This window comes from Salminus brasiliensis, chromosome 24, assembly GCF_030463535.1.
Source record: "Salminus brasiliensis chromosome 24, fSalBra1.hap2, whole genome shotgun sequence".
Taxonomy (NCBI): domain Eukaryota; kingdom Metazoa; phylum Chordata; class Actinopteri; order Characiformes; family Bryconidae; genus Salminus; species Salminus brasiliensis.
Window position 1 is genome coordinate 26,690,818 of NC_132901.1, and position 20,251 is coordinate 26,711,068.

General features: G+C 45.1%; 1 protein-coding gene across 3 annotated transcripts in view; it reads right to left on the reverse strand.

The window, feature by feature from the left end:
* efemp1 (EGF containing fibulin extracellular matrix protein 1) overlaps window positions 1–20,251 on the reverse strand; it is a 47,375-nt gene that overhangs the window by 10,798 nt on the left and 16,326 nt on the right. The window contains exons 4-5 of one of the 3 annotated variants that reach the window (XM_072669974.1): window positions 2,159–2,281; window positions 790–909 (exon numbers count right to left, since the gene is read on the reverse strand). The exons of 1 other annotated variant lie outside the window; for it this stretch is intronic. In XM_072669974.1, coding sequence (XP_072526075.1) covers window positions 790–909; window positions 2,159–2,281 — 243 coding nt within the window. The remainder of the gene's footprint in view (window positions 1–789; window positions 910–2,158; window positions 2,282–20,251) is intronic. One more of the 3 variants, XM_072669975.1, reaches the window with a different exon arrangement.

Below are 20,251 nucleotides of genomic sequence, written 5' to 3' on the forward strand. Positions count from 1 at the left end.
CTGTAAGTTGTGAGGTTGGGCCTCCATGAGCATCAGTGAGCCCAGGGCCCCCAATGACCCCCAATGACTTTTGGTAAGTACTGACCACTGCATACCGGCAACACTCCACAGCCCCGTCACAGTGTCTCAATACATCACCTTCAAGAACTGACAGTTCACTCGTTCGCTAATGTATCCCGCCCCACTGACCGGTGCCATCGGTGTCAGATATTCAGACAAATTCGCTTCACCTGGCAGCGGTTCTAATGTTATGGCTATATGGATAATAGCTCCACACTTCTAAGAGGAACAGGGTAGGGCTATCGAGCCGATATGGAGAGGAAGGTGTTAAGTAGAAGTGATTAACAGCTTGCGATGTGCCAACAGACAGGAGATGAGGACGGGCTCAAAACAATGAGCTCTGCTGTGAGGAACAATAGCGTCTACGTCGGAGCCGAGCGCAATCACGTTTTAACACCTCTGTTTTTCTTCCTCCGGTCACTCGAACGAGGCTGGAGATGGGAAAAAAACCTGGCTGTGAGTTACTAACGGATGTCCTGAAAGCGGTGTGGCAGGTTTAGCCGAGGCCGAGGACGTTCTGGCGTCCTCCAGGAGAGGAACCGGCTTCGGTCCCTGTGTCTGACGATGCTGCTCAGGGTCATTTGGGTTTCTTTGGACCAGGATACCAATCTCATGGCATTTCTTTCACTCTCAGGCTCTCCTTCTCACACACTCGTGCTCTCACAGGCTGACCCTCCACTGACACACTGTTTGTGTACAGAAGAGCATCCGCTGGGCCCGATCACTCACCCACACAGCTGTGGTTGTTGCTGGCAAGCTGGTAGCCGCTGTTACACTCGCAGTAGTACGAGCCGGGAGTGTTCACGCATCTGTGCATGCAGTAGTGTGACTGCAGACACTCGTCTCTGTCTGTGGGGAGGTTTACACACACACACACACACACACACATACACAAACAAGACCTTTCAGCCAGTTGGTTTTCTTGACAGTGTTCCCTAAAGCTGTCCAACTGAGGGTTTATCTACGACGTCTTTACGTACCTTACTGCTGACACTGCACATCCAGTGCATAGCTGACATGTTAAGTAGTTCTGCATATTCACCCAAGCTCTACAACTATTTCAGCTCATCTGTATAATTAATGGCATATCAGTGTCAATGGGCCATGATATCAGGCTGATATTAGTAGACAAAAGTATTTGGACACCTGCTCAGTCACTGTTTCTTCTAAAATCAAGGCTATTAAAGGGGGTGGATGCTGCTTCTGTTGGTGTGACTGTCTCTACTGTCCAGAGAAGAAGGCTTTCAACTAGATTTCAGGACAAGAGCAGCCTTAGTAACGGCAAGAAGTTAAACGATCAACGCATCATCTCCAACTCACCCCAAAAGTACTGCTTGGAGCGGCATCCATTCCTCCAGAGTTAACACAGTTATCCCACTGCTCCACAGCTCAAAAAGGTGCCAATAGGTCCATGTTTATCATCTCCAGAGAGTCCTATTCTATTGGCAGTGCTTCTGTCTCTACAGGGACTAGACAAGCTGTGTGTGTCAGCAATCTGTGAATAGTAGCCGAATGTGTTCATTAAAATGGAGTGTCCACAAATATTTGGACACTTCATTTGGGAAATATTCATTGGGCTTCCAAACAGGCCTTAAGACTTCAGATGGCCAAGCCTGCAGTTCAGCTCTTTTTCTGTGGTGTTACCCTCAAGTCTAAAAAGAGCTAGCATTTAACCTTGGTGTACTGACTGACTCCTACCTCAGTTTTAATCTTCCTGTTAAATCAGTTACTAAATCAGCATTTTATCATCAACAAGATTAAAGGTTTTCTAGCTGGCCTCTCCAAGCCTACCGAGCATCTCTGTGACGAGATGGACGGGGCAGTTTGCTGCAGAACTGTTTGCACAGTGTTTGAATGGTGCACCACTCCTGCAGAACACATCTAAGATCTTGTAGATCCTCGCTCTTCCAGCAACGAATGAGGTGTTAAACATGGAAAACTGCTAATCTGCTCTCCAGAACCAAAAACTTCCCAGGCCTGCCTCATACCTTCCGCCACCAGACGGACAGATGGTATAAACAGCACTGTGAAGTGGACGTTTCCTGACCCGTGCTAGCTGGATGACTACGCTGAGAGGCCGAGCTAGCAGGTAACTCACCTACACACTGGTCGCCACTCTTCTGGTAGCCTGGTTGACACTGGCAGAGGAATGAGCCTCGGGTGTTATAGCAGATTTGATCTGCACTGCATGTGTGCCTTCCTGTAGTGCACTCATCTAAATCTACAAACACACAGAGACTAGAGGTCAAAAGGGGTCAATGGCTTTATGGTGGAAAGCTTTTAAATCAGAGCATGTTGCAAAACAGGGTTAGGCAGCTGTGAAAGTGTTCAACTCGTTTTCTTGCATGTCATGCGGCACAACCGGCCACGAAGGCTACTTTTATTCAGGTGTGCTTTTAGGAACGTGTTGGGAGGTTATTGGGGTATATAGGAGACCCCAAGTAACCCTTTTGTAACAGTTTGATGCCATATAGTGGTTTGATGCTTGGTGGCTGGATTCCAGTTTTTCAAGACAGGTGGTCCCTTAGACCCCAGAACAAACATGCAAATATTGTTTTAAAAAATATATATGATTATATTAGAGATATTATGTATTCTATAATAATATTGTATATAAATGTATATATATATATATATATATATATATATATATATATGTGTTTTATAAGTAAAGGTAATATGAGTGTCCAAGTACAAGGACTAGATTTTAGTGGTAAATAACTACATTTTTACATTTTACAGTCATTGTACAACGTCTCTTTTCCCCATAAAGTTAAATAGGCTGTTTGTTGCTGAGCCTTTGTCACAGTTTGGAGCTTGGATGTGAAGGTGGACGTAAATGCAGGTACTTTAATGAACACAAAACCAAACCATGGAAAACAGGAGACAATGAGACACGAACTGGAGGACAAAGCAAACACTGGGAGACCAAGAATAAAAACAACACCACAGGAACCAACAAGCTAAAGAAACTAAAGAAACTAAACATCGACCAGGACCAGACAACTGAACACTGGATCAAAGGGTCTACTTATACACAGACCAACAAGCAACACCTGAGACTATCAAGACGGCGGGGCTACAGAGGAGGCACAGGTGGAAACACTAATTATGGGGCAGGGCTAGGGGCGGAGACAAGAAACAAACACAGGCACAGACACAGACCAGGAAGAGAAAACACAAGGGCAAGACATAGACCCCCCTGTTACAGCCTTGAAGTCCAACATGACTGGGTCAGAACTTCTCCAAAACATCAGCGGGCAGGTCTTGTGGGGGGTCAGGGATGCTCATGGAGGTCCCACTCACCTCACAACAGAACCTAAACTTCAGTTAACTTTCTAATGAAGTGAATCTGGCTCCTCAGGGCCCCCAGTGTAACTGCCCAAAGTAAGTCTGATGAGTGTGTCCTTTGAGACCTCACAAGCAAGCTGGACTGGATTGGGCTTATAGATCAAATATCAGAGACCCTGCGACGTATAACCGTACAGGCAGGCTGCAATAACAGGGCCCACGGTGATGGCAGCAGATCAGAGACCACAGGGGTGTGGTGCGAGGTTTGATAAGGCAGATCGTATCTCTCCCTGGTGATGGCATGAGTGTAGGAGAGCCAGAGCGTGTGTGTGTGTGTGTGTGTGTGTATGAGTGTGTGTGGAGGTGGGCGGGTGCTTTTGCGGTTATCTAATGTGTTGTTTGCCTCAGTGTTCCAATGAAGCTCTGATTCTTACACACATGTGAGTTCATGCACACAAAGAGGATCACACACATATACACACACACACACACACACACATACACACACACACACACACACACACGTACAAACACGCACAGTCACGAATGCGTACTTCAGCAAACCAGAGATCTCACTCTTCAGCCCATACAGCTCACAGATGGAAGCTACCAGCCTAGTCTGAACTCATCGTGGTTGTGATGTCACATCACCATCATTCCCGTTGAGGTCAGCGGGGCTGGTCAATTACATAGTGGACTGATTCTAAGTCAGGATGTTCCCACAACATTAAAACCACTGCCAGCTGAAGTGAAAAACACTGATGATCTGGTTCCAGTGGAGAACCAGTCAGATCTTGAAGGTAATGAAGGTGTTGAAGCAGGGCAAGCGTAAGAACCTGAGACACTCTGACAAGAACCCAATAGTGATGTTCTAGACAATGGCTGGGTCAGAACATCTCCATCAAAACATCACCAAGCATGTCTGCAGGGGTCAGTACCACCCAAAGGTGCTCTAAGGAGAGACAACAGGTGAACCAGCGACAGGGTCATGGGCACCCAAGGCTCACGGATAATCATGGAGGCCGCACACCGCCTCAATCTGGCTCCTCGGAGGCCCCAGTGTAAATGTGTAAAGTAAGTCTTATATATGTTGCTCGTCTCTCCGTGTGGAATGGGTGGTCCTAACAGTGGGTCAAGGTTTACATCAGCATACCGCTGACCAATCATAAGACTGACATGGTTGCTCGCCCTATTCTTAAGTACGAGCAACCTGGAACACTAAAGTTCGAGTTGCGATTAGGGGAGAGTCTGCCTCGTCGTCCCTCACATCTGGACACCTGTCACCTCTCAAATTGAGAGGAATTCAGCAGCAGTCTGTATATGGTAGCTGGTAGCTTGGTTCCAGATACCAGAACCTTGTGAAATCACGTGAAATCACAACCGTGACTCAAAGTAAAAAGCTAAACGCAACTTCTCCGTCTCAAAGGCTGTGTGTGTTTTGTTGGCCAGTGATGAAGGGCTGTCAGTCATGTATATTCATTCGAATATTAAGACCTCTGAGAGGTCTGAGGAGTGTGTCGTGGAGATGTTTGAGGAGTGTGTCGTGGAGATGTTTGAGGAGTGTGTGGTGGAGATGTTTGAGGAGTGTGTGGTGAAGATGTTTGAGGAGTGTGTCGTGGAGATGTTTGAGGAGTGTGTGATCAGATTTCTGCTTTGTGTCAAATAATGACTACAATGTGCTCTCAGAGGCTTGTAGGGACCTGCTGCTGGATTGTCTTGGTGCCAGATATGACTGGACACCTTTCGAGGTCTTGTGCAGCCTTCATGGGGACCTACACAATATTAAGCAGATGGCATTGATGGTACTTGGAGTTGAACGTTAACACTTTCAAATGTTCTGCTAGTTTCAATGAGCTATGAGTGAAAATGTCACATGAATTGACACCATAAAGGTTATAGCTCCTGTAGGACATCCAAAAATGCTCTTATAGAAGTTTCCTCTTATAAGACAATCCACAGAGCTTTTCAGATGATTGCTTATTTTTATTTAGTTTTTAAAATTTATTTCAGATTTTTTTACCCTTTTCTCCCAAATTTAAATCGCCAATTACCCAACCTGTACGGATCCACCCTCCCCCCGACACTAGTGAGGGCAAGACCAACACATGCCCCCTCCGACACATGCACAGCCAGCCACGCCTCTTTTTTAGACTGCTGCTGATGCCACGTCACCAGGCAACCAACCAACGCGCCTGGAGGGAAGCGCCATACACCACGCCAGAGATGGCCAGCACCGCACTAGAGTGATATGGGGGGAGAGAGCACCATCTACCCACCCCAGTGAGAGCTAGGCCAATTGCGCTCTCTCGAGGCCCCGGCTGCCAATGGCTAGCAGCGTGATAAGGGTACGAACCAGCGATCATCCTCTGATTACCGTGACAGGGCCTTAGTCCGCTGGACCACCAGGGGCAGGTGCTCCCTTATTTAACGGAAGTCAACACCAGCAGTCTGGAAAGGTGAAGGTCGAGAGCACCCTCAATTACCAGCCATAAAACATCACTGAGTGCTTCAACACGCTTGAAGGAGAACACTAGTCACTTGAACCCATGTGTACTTGAAACTGTGTAGAAACTGGCTGCTGTGTTAAACAACACTGACGTTCGGGCCTGACTCCATTCCACGCCAGGTTTTACACACTTCTACCACCTGTACGGCCCCTGGGTGACTCGCAGAGCTAAAGTCAGGCACCCTAATTTGTGGAAAGATAAAGAAGATACCAAGGAACCTCCTTACTATCGAAGCTAAATACCTGTGATAACCACCAGAACTAGTCTGATTGACCACACCTCCACATCTAACCGTCCAAGTCCTACCAAACTCATTTGATGATGCTGGGGTCTGAATTCTGGGGTGGTCAATCTACTGCTCCTGCAGTTTAATTTCATCAAGTGTTTCACAAACAGCTCCACCATAACAGCTTCCATTCTTCTCAGCAGCCTCACTTTCCGAGCTGCTGCAGAAATATCCGAAGTTCTGATTCTCATCAACAAAGTCATCCCAAGCTCATTTGATGATGTTGAGGCCTGGACTCTGGGGGTGGCCAGTCCATTGTTCTGAGAGGCTTGATTTGTTTTGGTCTGTTTGATCAACTCTGAGTCATCTTCTTACAGCGGAAGAATAGATGCAAACACCTGTGGAAGTTTTCAGATCTGAGGTGAGGTCTCTCATCTTTCTCTCTGAAAGATGAAAGCTTTAAGCGTGGTTTATCTGATAGGGGCAGTTTTGGTGTTCATCCAGGTCTTAGGGGGGGTTGTTAGGGGTCCGCTGTGCAGGTATCTCTGCATCTTTCAATCTTTCAACCTTAGTTTTTTTTTAACTTTCTCCTTAAGTATGAAAGTGGATTATCTTGTACCTATCTTGTATCTCCTCAGGAACGTCTCCTGAACAACGAAGGACTTACTAGGATGTAGCTGAGGCCTGTTTAACTGGAAATGTTAAAACAATGAAGAAGCATCATGTGAAATTCCAACCAATCCCTTTTGAAGCTCGACTGGTAATCTGTAAATCCAGCAATCGTGTAAGCGATTAATCGCGACTGGCCCAGTGTTTTCACAGTAAACCCCGGGAAACATGTTTTTACCTTGTAAAGCCCAGCACAATGTGTGGGAGCTGAATCACTGGCGTGTTTTTAATAAAGAGCCGTGTCGTGAAGAGTGCTCTGAAGGATTAAGAAGAGTTTTAAAACAAACATGTGCTCGTCTAATAGGCCTCCTCCCTCTCCGCCTATCTTTCTCCGCCTGACTTTTATGACGGCCGCTGCTTTGAACTGCGCTGGGGTCTCCTACACAGGGATTTTCACAGTGCTAAACATGATTGATCTCCTCGACATCAGTGCATGAGAAGTCTTGGGTGGTCTGTGGTTACCCACCCTATAGCAAATAGACAACAAATGGGTCTATTAGCAGTGTGAAATAGGCCTGTGGCACATCTTACTAAAAAACAGAGGGGCTGAACATCGAAACACTGGATGGAAACACGCAATCTGTTTTAGTGCCTTGTCAGGACATAATACACACATGTGATAAAGGCTCTATATTTACAGTATCTTCACAAAATCCACAGACCACCCATTAGCTATGACATTACCAGCCGAAATAGCTGATAAGTACACACTCGTCATTTCCAGGAGATGTTTTTGAGAAGATCAGATGATCAGAAGATAATCCAACCCCACTCTCGCTTCACATGTGAAAACATCCACAGATGTTTGTGTCCATCCCGTTCAGACTGGTTCTGAAAGTATGTGGAGCTCATTACAGCTTCAGCTTGTTGCTTTTCTCAGTAAGAACTTCTTGATTAGCTCAGCATCTTCAATGCAATCAAACTGCTGAAGCTGCTGCTGCTCACCTCGGAACGACCCACCGGCCACCCCAGAGTCCAAAGCTTCCATTCTGTTCAGGAGACTCACTTTCAGAGCTTCTGCAGATATTGGCAGGAGTGTCCTCCACATCTCCAAACTTCACCATCCAGGTTCTCCCAAACACATTCAGTGAGGAAGAGGTCTTCCTCACTGAATGTGTTTGGGAGAACCTGGATGGTGAAGTTTGGAGATGTGGAGGACACTCCTGCCAATATCTGCAGAAGCTCTGAAAGTGAGTCTCCTGAACAGAATGGAAGCTGTAAGGAAGGTAAAGATGGAGCTCTAAATACTCAGACACCTGATATTAGAGTTAACTGTTGGGGCTTCTGGGTAATTTTGGTTATATACACATATATGTGTGAAACATTGAGCATTTTGTTGTTCTGAGAATAAAACTTTTTCATATTATTGTGTTTTGATGTTCATATATATGAATGTAAGCCTAAATCTACACCTGATTGAATGTGTGCTGATTATCATCTTAAAGGCCTTTGGCCTCATTATGGAGGGGCGTTAAGGGTCTACTGTACAGGTTTCTCTGTATCTCTGAATCTTTGTTATCTTTAAAGTGGATTATCTTGTATCTAAGCTCCTCAGAAACATCTCATGAACAATGAAGAGCTTGTAGTTAAGGCCTGTTTAACTGGAAATGTAAAAAAAGGATCGGATATCATGGCTGGGGGGTTTCTGTTGGCTTCAGTAGGTTGAACTGAAAGGAGGTGATTGGGTCATTAAGGCTTTTTATTGCTTTTGCTGAATAAGTAAATACGTGTGTATTCATGTACATTATCATACTGTAGCTGCAGGGTTTAAATGGTATTTACATTTACATTTACATATATATATAAATATATATATATATATATATATATATATATATATATATATATATAGGGTTATATAAGGATATGATAAGATTGGTTTGGTATATAATTATATTATAATTATGTACAGCATACTACACACACACACACACACACACATATATATATATATATATTGCATATACTGCATATGTATTTATTGCAACTTGATTTTCCTTCTTAGTCTATACACGTCCAGAAAAAGCATGAAAACAAACACACACATACACTCAGTGTGAGTGAAGTCATGTTGGCCACTGGCCCCACCTGGAGCCTTAAGTCTGAGTAAACAAAAGTCCGGAGCCCCTGCTCGGTCCCCGTTCCGCTTCCACCTCCCCAAAACCTCCCAAACCTGGGCTGACCTCCCACTCGGCCACCACAAGAGCTAGCGTGAGCAAGCCCCGTCAGTGTTTGTGGAAAAAGTGAACAGTATCCTCTCTCCCTCATCTCGGTCCCCTTCTTTTTTTTTCGGTGACTAATGTTTCTTCTTTCATTTCATCGATCTCGCATGTTTAAACTGTGTGCAGAAATTCTGCTCTCCTTCTCTTTTCTCCAGCCACCTTCCTGTCAGGCAGAGTCTCTGTGAAAGATTACCGGCCAAAATGTGAGCTGACAGTGTCTGAACTTCAGAAGAAGCAACTCTAAGCAGGACCAGAGCCGGAGCAGGCTCTATTAGTTGAGGCAATAATAAACCCCTTAATCTGCAAGGGTCTGTAAGTGGGCCCAACTTCAGTTCCTCTCAATTATACCCCCGTAAACACCATAATTATGTAACTTAATTGTGTACAGCAGCGCTGATGCTTGGAGCAGCTGATAAATCTTGAGAATACTGTGCTTTGCAGAACCACATGAAGGACATAAGGTCCGGGAAGTAAATATTTAAATGGCAGTATTTGTTATTCCAAAAGTATGGAAGTTAGTGTGTTGCCCATGATGGACTGGTGCCCTGTCTAAGGGGTACTCCTGCCTAGCACCCAATGATTCCAGGCATGATTCCATATATGGACCCATCGAGACATGGGCTCCACAAGACCTCTGAAGGTGTCCTGTTGTGGTATCTGGCACCAAGACCAACACTGAATAGCAGCAGATCCTGTAAGTCCTGTAAGCTGTACGATGGGGCCCTGGACATCCATGACCCTGTCGCTGGTTCAACGACTGTCCATCCTTGAAGCACTTGCTTTCCTGGGAACACCCCACAACAGCTGCCTGATGTTTTGGAGATGTTCTGACTCCAGTCATCGAGAACATCCCAGCTTGGTTCTGCTTCAACACCTTCATCACCTTCAAGAACTGACCGTTCACTTGCTGCTTGGTATATCCACCCTTGACAGGAGCGGCTGGAACCAGATCATCAATGCTATCCGGTTCAGCTGTCAGTGGTGCTTATGTTATGGCTGATCTGAGACATCTAGGTCCTGTCGAGTTTAGCAGAATGTAATGTGACTGTCAGCATGTTCTCAGCTCTGAATGATCCTCCTGGTGCGGTGGGACATAATTACAGACAATCAGACTTCATACAAAAGTCAGACACACCCAGGTGTCCTGTGCCTTTCAACTGAAAGCACATGTGACCAAGCATTTCTACACCACAGACACACTAATAATGATGTCACTTAATTGTTACAGCATTGCTGATGCGTATAGCAGCTGATAAATCTCAGCTACAGGGAAGACGAGGCTCAATGAGCAACAGTACAAGTACAGCCATGGTCCTGGAGGTCCATCATCATGTGTATTTTAGTGTTTTACCTGCTCCCAGTACACTTGATCTTGCAGCTATCTGAGCCTCCAGGACCAGAGTTGGAGACCATTTTCACATTCAATGTTTTTAAAAACGTGGGTTCCCAATGTTACTGAAGAACCACTTCACGTCCCTAATGCCTGACTAACAGTACAGGATTTCTGGAATCCCCAGTCCAGTCCAAGGCCCCAGTCCAGTCCAAGGCCCCAGTCCAGTTCAGATTGGACTGCTGGAAGAGGTGAATCAGCCTCAGAATCTTCTGAATGATCCTGCAGTTCAGACCAGGCATTAAGAACCTTTCAGTGGATGGTTCTTTCGAGAAGTGGCACGTGTGAGCGAGAAGAACCTGTTAGACGTTGAAGAAACCCTCAGATAATGTCAATATTTTAGAGAACCAGCTGTGTCCAGCAGAGACTGGTGACCTCTCAGTTCAAACACACCTCAACAAACCTGGTAATTAAGAGATGACTTGATCAGGTGGGGTCGAGCGATTTCACTATTCAGTTCACTAAACCAGAGGTAAAGAAGGTTCTTCATGCCTGTAAGACCTGTTATTTGGACACAATGGTATTAAAAAGAGTTTCAAGTCATTTTGGAGTATTTCTATTGGTCTATTCATCATGAACGTCTGATACAATATAAAGAACACCTGCCAGACTCCCATTACACAATATGGACAAAAGTATTGGGACACCTACTCAAGAAATCAAGGATATAAAAAGAGTTGATGCTGTTTTTGTTGGAGTAACTGTCTCTACAGTCCAGGGCAGAGGGCTTTCTGGATTGCTGTTAGACGAGCAGTATGGTCGGTTATGTATGGTCAGAATGTTGGATGATCACCACATTTTTACATTACACGATGTGGACAAAAGTATTGGGACAGCTGCTTATTCACTGCTTCTTCAGAAATCAACGGTATTAAAAAGAGTTGATCCTGCTTTTGTTGGAGTTACTGTCTCTACGGTCCAGAGAAGAAGAAGGCTTTCAGCAAGATTTTGGAGCTACATTTGCCGTCAGGATTTTTGTTTGCGTTCAGTGACGAGAGCAGAGTTAGTGAGGTTAGGATGTTGGACAAGCACCACTACACATCATCCTCCCCAAAGTCTCCAACTAATCCCCAAAGTACTGGATGGAGCAGCATCCATCATTCCAGAGAACACAGTTCTTCCACTGCTCCACAGCTCAATGCTGGGGGGCTTTATACCCTTCCCTCTAAGGCCTGACATTAGGCAGCATGGTGCCAATCGCTTCATGTTTATTTATCTGCTCCAGAGAGAGTCCTATTCTGTTGCCAGTACTTGCATTTGCACATCTGTGTCAGCAATGGGTGCAACCTAAAGTAGCTGAATGCATTCATGAGAAGGGGTGTCCACAAACATTTGGACATATAGTGTAGGTCTTAATGGATCACTACTGTCTCCTTGAACTTTAACTAAGAGCATGCTACACTAGCTCTGGGTTAGCATGTTTAGCCAGTGCAGGTACGCCCCTGCTCAGTTTGCACTGTGCATGGTTTAATTGGGCTGGGGATGCTAATCGGGTAGCGGCAAGGTTACCTCAGCTAACGTTACTATCCGAGCCCTGGGTATTCCCTAGTCTTGAGTATGCTGCTGCTGATGAAAACAGTCCTAGAGTAACATATTCGAATTCCCAGATCTGAATATAAATGGTCTTAAAATGGCAATAAAATTGTTCAGCAATTATTTCTGACCTACTGTACGTGTCATTGATTTTTTTAAAAGCTACAGAATAACTACTAGACTTGAGGTATCAGATAATGAGCGAGCCTTCAGATGAATAACCCTGGTAGTAATTACCCTGGAGTTTAATGGGTTAATAAGAAAACCCTAGTGCACACTAGAGTTTTAAACACGTCCGCTTACTTGAAGCGTAATGGAACGACACCGCAGCTGAGAGGCCGTCCAGCTGCCCCGTGTCTTTTCTCCATGAAACCTCAAGCCTCGTGCTAATTGGTGTTTGGCTATAACTCACATGAAATGTTCTCTTTTTCCACCAGATCTGCTGCTGACATGATAGAACTTGCTGTAATCACCACACTTGGGGGCCTTTGGTTTGTGTTCCCACTCAACTATTGTAATGGAAATTGGGACGCTGTCCAAAAAACTACTTGAGTCATCTCATTGGACAGTAAAGCTGTTTGGTTCCATTTCTTGGAGAGCACAGATCCTTGGAAAAAAACATCAGCGGGGGCAAAGCATTCAAAGTCAACAATCCATTAAATTTCACAACGTCAAATTTATACGCCTGTCATGTACCGGCCTTCAGGGAATACATTCACAAGAGCCCTAAACCTTAAACCAGCGCACTGCAGATCCGGGCGCATTAGCAGGGTGTTTTACGACACAGGCTGCGGGGATCAGTGTAGGTAAGGAAGAAGAAGAAACATCTGAAACAGGTCAAGGTCCGGTCAAAGGTTCCTAAATGGTTCTTGGCTTGGAGGCAAAGTTCTAGGGCAAGAGGATAATTAAAAGATCAGAGCCCAGGTGTTTCTTGGGTTGAGGTTTTTGCTGGAGCTTCATTTTCACATCGCTGATGTTGTGATAAGGGGAGAGAGCGCCATCTACCCAAAGAGCATGACCAGTTGTGCTCTCTCAGACGTCGGCCACTGATGGCAAAGTGGCAACAGCCAGCTTGTGTAGTCCTGCCAACAGAATAGGAATCTGGAGATGATAAACATGAGCCTATTGGCACCATGCTGCCTAATTCCAGGCCTGGGTAGGAGGGGTATAAAGCCCCCCGCATTGAGCTGTGGAGCAGTGGAAGAACTGTGTTCTCTGGAATGATGGATGGTTGAGCTCCATCCAGTACTTTTGGAAAGAGTTGGGGATGATAAGGATGAGGTGTGGTGATGATCATCCAACATCCTGAATTGGTGAATGCAATCAAATCCTCACAGCAATGCTCCACCAAAAGCTAGTAGAAAGCTTCCAACAAAAGCAGGATCAACTCTTTAGTAAAAAAAAAAAAAACGATAAAAGAGCAGGCGTCCCAATACTTTTGTCCATATACTGTAGGTCAGCATCAAGCAACTGGCTTTCTTGATTGGCCGTGATTTTATTGGCAGCGTCTTCAAAGATGTTAGACCACAACCACATTTTTTCCAGACAGTTTCAGAGTTTTCCTTCAGTTTGTTAGACAACATCTAACGTTCAGAGAAATGTGACCAACAGATGCTGGCCAGGCGGAGAACGAGGTGTAAACTGGAAGCCACTGTAGAGGTCAGCATCTGCTACGCCACACCCAGGAATTCCCAGCAACCCGGGGCACACTGCAGGCTCAGGGCAACAACACAGCTCCTCCGCTAACACCGAGGAACAGGAGGAGGAATTCAGACCTGCCACCTCTGACGCAATAGATATCAGAGCCGTCGGAGCCGTGCCAGAGAAAAGGTTAGGAAGCAGTTCACGCTCCGAGGACAGGAGAAATGTTCTGTTCCTGCCGTGAAAAAAAAAAAAGATCTACTGAACTTCACGTGCTGTGAATCTGGACTGTTTTTAAAGAGAGGCCGAGCACTCTCAAAGGTATTTACAGTCCTAATTACCCCATCCTATTCCTGTATGTTTTCTATCACAGTTTAATACGCACTATATAGACAAAAAGTATTGGGACACAACTGATAATCATTGATATCAGGAGTCCCATTCCCCTAATCAATCCTCTAGTCCTGCAGTCTGTCTTTCCTCCACACATCAGTGAAAGAACGGGAGGTTCTGAAGAGCTCACTGAACTCCAGCGTGGTTCTGTATGTAATAGGAGACACCGCTGCACCAACAACAACAAGTCAGCTGGTGAACTTTAGACCTTCCCTCCTAGATCTTCCTCCATCAGCTGTGAGTGGTGTTATTATTGAACAGTGGAAGAGTTTAGGAGGAACAGCTCACAGAGAGCAGCTCAGCCACCGAGTGTCTGTCAGACCACGTAAAGTTACAGAGCGGGGTCAGGGCCGAGTGCTGAGCTCAGAGTGCAGAAAAGCCTCCAACTGACTCAGTAACTGCAGCAGAGCTCCAGACCTGCTGCTGCTGCTGGTAGAGCTTAGAGCAAAGGAGGACCAGCTCCATATTTTATTAATGCCTATAGGTTTAGAACGAGAGGTCATGAAAGCTTATATATTATATTTTTTATAATATATATATATATAATATACAAAAATTATAATATTTTTGTCCATATAGTGTATTTCCAATAGCAACAGTCTCTGCAAGGAGGAACAATATTTTAGTACAGTACAGGTATAACATATGTCCAAATGTTTGTGGACACCCCTTTTAATGAATGCATTCAGCTTCTTTAAGCTGCACCCATTGTTGACACACATTATTGGCACCATGCTGCTGCCTAATACCAGGCGTGGGCTAGTAAAGGGGTGTAAAGCCCCCCAGCATTGAGCTGTGGAGCAGTGGAACAACTGTGTTCTCTGGAATGATGGATAGTGGAGCTCCATCCAGCACTTTTGAGACAAGTTGGGGAGTTGGGGATCCTGACCTCACTGACGTTGCTTTTGTCGCTGAATGCAATCAAATCCTTACAGCAATGCTCCTCCAAAATCTAGTAGAAAGCCTTCTTCCCTGGACAGTAGAGACAGTCACTCCAACAAAGGCAGGATAGACTCTCTTATTTCAGATGAAACAGTAAATGAGCAGATGTCCCAATACTTTTGTCCATGTAGTGTATCCTGTGATACTGAATTGAAGCAGTATTTATTTGTGATCTGTGGAAAGAATTCAGAGAATGATCCTCAGCTTGATCCTTTTCATGTGATTTCGGAATAATAATGTAGTAAAGGTTTAAGGGTTTTAGTCCACAGATGTTCTAGATTCAGGTGGCCGATGTCTTTAGCTAGTGTCCACTATTGCATTGTCCTCCAGTATTTCACAACACAGCCACTATAACCATTATGGGCCCTTCAGAAAGGAGGTCCTTCCTGAACGCGGAGGGCATGCCGGGTGGTTCTTTTGACACAGTGCCAGATCTGTTGGTTTGGTTGGCCAGATGACTTCTGGCATCGTCCGGAGAACAGAAAGATCAACAATTGCTCACATACAGGGGCAGGAAGCAGCTGGAGCGCAGCAAACACAGCCCAATAATAACAACAACACCCAGAGCTTACACACAGCGCACTCAGGCCACGGTACAGCAGAGTGCTGGAGTCTAGAACATGGACAAAAGACATAAGTGCTGGAGTCTAGAACAAGGACAAAATACTGATTGCTGGAGTCTAGAACAAGGACAACATGCAAAGTGCTGGAGTCTAGAACAAGGACAAAAGACAAGAGTGCTGGAGTCTAGAACATGGACAAAAGACATAAGTGCTGAAGTCTAGAACAAGGACAACATGCAAAGTGCTGGAGTCTAGAACAAGGACAACATGCAAAGTGCTGGAGTCTAGAACAAGGACAAAAGACATAAGTGCTGAAGTCTAGAACAAGGACAACATGCAAAGTGCTGGAGTCTAGAACAAGGACAAAAGACAAGAGTGCTGGAGTCTAGAACAAGGACAAAATACTGATTGCTGGAGTCTAGAACAAGGACAACATGCAAAGTGCTGGAGTCTAGAACAAGGACAAAAGACATAAGTGCTGAAGTCTAGAACAAGGACAAAAGACAAGAGTGCTGGAGTCTAGAACAAGGACAAAAGACATAAGTGCTGAAGTCTAGAACAAAGACAACATGCAAAGTGCTGGAGTCTAGAACAAGGACAAATGACAAGAGTGCTGGAGTTAAGAACAAGAACAAAATGCTGAGTGCTGGAGTCTAGAACAAGGAGAAAAGACAGAATGGTGGAGTCTAGAACAAGAACAAAATGCAAAGTGCCGGAGTTCTAGACTAGGTTCTGGACAAGAACAAACTGCAGAGTGCTGAAGGCAAGAACAAGGAGAAAACGCAAAGTGCTAGAGTCTAGAACCAGAACAAAATGCAGAATGATGGAGTCTAGAACAGGGACAAAAGATAGAATGCTATAGTCTCGAACGAGGACAAAATGCAGCGTGCTGGAGTCTAGAAAAAGGAGAAGATCTAACTCAGTGGTTCCTTGCCTGTTTGGTTCTTCTATGTGATCAAGAACTTTTTGTTTAAATAAATTCTTAAAACGAGGTTCTTCAATGATCCATTGCCTGTTTAAATGGTTCTTCTCTATAGTGAAGAACTTACTGTATACATTCTCAATGAACTCTTTGGATGCTTAAATGGTTCTTTGAAAATCTGCTGTAGATGTTTTTTTATAGAACCTTCTAAAATGGTATTTCAGTACTAAAGAGAACCATGACTCAGAGAACCATCTGAATGCTTAAATGCTACTTTGCCTGGTGCGATGGTTCTTGAACATGGACAGCTTCGTGTGCATTTTTGAAAACAAAGGTTCTTCAAGGGTTCTTTAATAAAGGGACCCGTTCTCTATTAAACCCCGGCAGCTCAACTCTTTGGATGCTCCAATGGTTCTTCACACTGGAGGAAAACCTTCTGGAGACAGAGCCATTTTAAAATGGTTCTATATAGCACCAAAAATGGGGTTCCACTATTGTTAAACAATCAAAGAACCGCTTTTCAGTGCATGGAACCCATTTTTGCTCAAAGTGAAGCTTTTCGAATAAGAAGGGGAAGCACACTGAGTTGTCTGCCAGGCTGCAGAACTGAAAATTCCACCCTGAGCTTCCGATACTTAGCGCAATCATCTCGGCATGATAAGGAATTCCGCTACATGGAAAGTGTTAGCAGCTTTCTCCTCTCAGCTTCATCTCTCCACTCCAACAATCAACACTTTCAAAGCCAACATGGCCGAGAAATAAACACTGATGACATCTGATCTGAAGGAATTTCCTCAAACAATTAGAGCTGGTTTTTGAGACATCCCACCCATGCCCAACACCCCCCCTGCCCTTTCAACCATTCTGAACCAATCAGAGCAGCGGAAGACCTCTTCTATACTCTTCTAACCCAGCCAACACATGTTGGGCTCACATGGGTAGAATGTGGGCAAGGTGGGTTCCATGTGGGCATTGGCTCTGAGTGGGTTTGTACATGTGTTGTTACTGGGACCCAGTTGTGCTTCCCAAATGGGCCCTTATTATTAATGGGCCTGATCTCGGATGGGTTCCATCTATGAACATTGTTCAGTGTACAACCCAGATGGGCCCATGCTTAACCCCTCCTGGTGCCATCAATCACCCTATTGGGCATCTGCTTCCCAGTTGGGCTACCAGTTCCCAGTTGGGCTAGGCCCTACATGGAAATATTATCTGGGAAGGGTTCAGTGTTTCCCACACATCAGAACCATACATGAAGAAGCACCATGTGAATAGGACTCTCTGGAGCGGATCAACATGGACCTTCTGGCACCACGTCTAATGCCAGGCCAGGCGTGGGCTAGAGGGGTATAAAGCCCCCCAGGATTAAGCTGTGGAGCAGGAATGGAATGATGATGGTGATCATCCAACATCCTGACCTCACTAACGAAGCTCTTGTCGCTGAATGCAATCAAATCCTCACAGCAGTGCTCCTCCAAATTCTAGTAGAACGTCTTCTTCTCTGGACAGTAGAGACAGTTACTCCAACAAAAGCAGGATCAACTCTTTTAATACCCTTGATTTCAGAAGAAACAATAAATGAGTAGGTGTCCCAATATTTATGTCCATATAGTGTATTTACATATGCCCATCTGTAGCAGGTCAGCCCCACCCATTTACTCTGCCTATAAGAAGTGATGCAGCCCAGTGCTTGATGAATGAGGCACAATATAAAGCGACCAATCATAACATGAATCATTTACATAATTCAGTCTTAAAGCAGCATTACGCAAGAATTTTTCATTTTTGCTCCTGGGCTCCCCCTACAGTCAGGGAGTGTATTTCACTTTCGCTCCACTGCTGTAAATACAAATTACGCTTTGAGCGCCCCCTCATGGACAGCTGTACACATGCATTTAAGGACAGCAGAAGGTAGAGAAGAATGTGGACTAAGGCGGTAGAGTAATACTACAGGACTTTACACTAATATGACTCTATGGGTTAAAGCAGCGTTACGCAGCTTGACAGTTCTGGAGAGAGGTTCTCCACCTGCAGCTCCACCACCTGCAGCTCCACAGTGCAGTAGCAGCAGCGTTCCGGCCCGGAGTGGGAATGACGGAGACGCTGTTCTCCACCTGTTCCAGTCAGTGGTGCATCATCATGATCCTGAAGCTGCTGATTTAAGGTAAAATACTACATACAGCTGCTTTAAAGGCGCTGAAACATAAACAGCCTGTTCCATTCTAAAAGAGATTCTCCTAGAGGTCACAATCTGTTTCTGGTCATGACCGCAGCATTCTTAGAGATTATGAATTGATCTGATGCTTATCTTCGAGGTGAGTCATTTCTCCCATCCTAATGTGAGAACGGAAAAAAATCATCCTCAGACATTCCAGAGCCAGTTGTTCATGAGCGCTGCATGTCTGCGGAGAACAGTGTGGTCGTTTGTGTGCTAATTTGTGTTTGTCATGGCAAAAACACAACAGTGAGCTAAATGATCTTTTGAATGCTCTCGCTGAAGATGGTTTGAGGAAAGCTCCAACGACACTGAGAAATGGTTCTGCGCGGGAACAGCCAGACCCACAGCCAGAGGTGCGAGTGAAGAAACCTTAGGCTTAAACGCTGTTACGTGAGGACAAGCTGATGACAAGCCTGACAGTGACAGCAGAGCTGTCCAAATTAGAGCCGTTTGAGTCTCAGATGCAATTTTGACTTTGAACCAGTTGTGAGGAAAACATGGATGTGAGGCTTGTGTGAACTCATAGCTGAAGTGAACTAGAGGTGGTACGGGTACTAAAACACCATCTGTCCAACACCCAGAGTAGCACTCCCTTAAAATCATCCTGTACCCCTATTAGCACCCATTAAAAATTGTCTCGTGCCCCCAGTTGTACCCTCCTGAAAATCATCCTGCACTGAAATGCTGAAAATGGTCTAGAATGAAAATTGTCATTAGCACCACATGAAAATCGTCCTGCACCCTAGTAGCACCGTTGAAAGTTATCTTTCACCCCCTGAAAATTGTCCTGTACCCCTATTAGCACCCACTAAAAAATTGTCTTGTGCCCCCAGTAGCACCCCCTGAAAATCATATAGAACCCCCAGCTGCACCCTGTGAAGATCATCCTGCACCCCAATTGTACCTTCCTAAAAATCATCCTGCACTGAAATGCTGAAAATGGTCTGGAACCCACAGCAGCACAGCATGAAAATTGTCATTAGCATCACATGAAAATCGTCCTGCACCCCAGCAGGCCCCCCTGAAAATTATCTTTCACCCCCTGAAAATTGTCCTGCACTGCCAGTAGCAGCTCCTGAAAATCGTGCTGCACCCTCAGTAGCACCCCTGAAAATCATCCTGTAGTCCTAGTAGAATGTCCTGAAAATGGTCTAAGACCCACAGCAGCACACCCTGAAAATTGTCATTAGCACCACATGAAAATCATCCTGCACCCCAGTAGCACCGCTTGAAAGTTATCCTTCACCCCCTAAAAATCGTCCTGCACCCACAACAGACATTGAAAATCGTCCTGCACCACCTGTAGAATCCCCTGAAAATCGCTAAAGTCAAAGTCTTTATTGCTTTATTGTCAAATCTGCGATATGTACAGGACATACACAGGATTGAATCTGCGTTACTTTCAGACCCATGGTTAAATAACACTAAGCATAAAAAGGTATTATATAATCTGTAGAAATGTAGGAGTATAAAGTGTCCTGAACCCCCAGTAGCACCTACGTCTCCAACACATGTGAAGCCAGCCACCAGCTTTTCCTACTGCCGCTGATGCAGCACAGCTAGTTAGCCAATGCAATCAAAAGAAAAGCTCGGCTCTCCAGCTCCGATACAACAGCTAACAGAGGCCTGTGCCGCCCAACATCACAGTAGGAGTGATGTGGGGAGGAAGTGGCA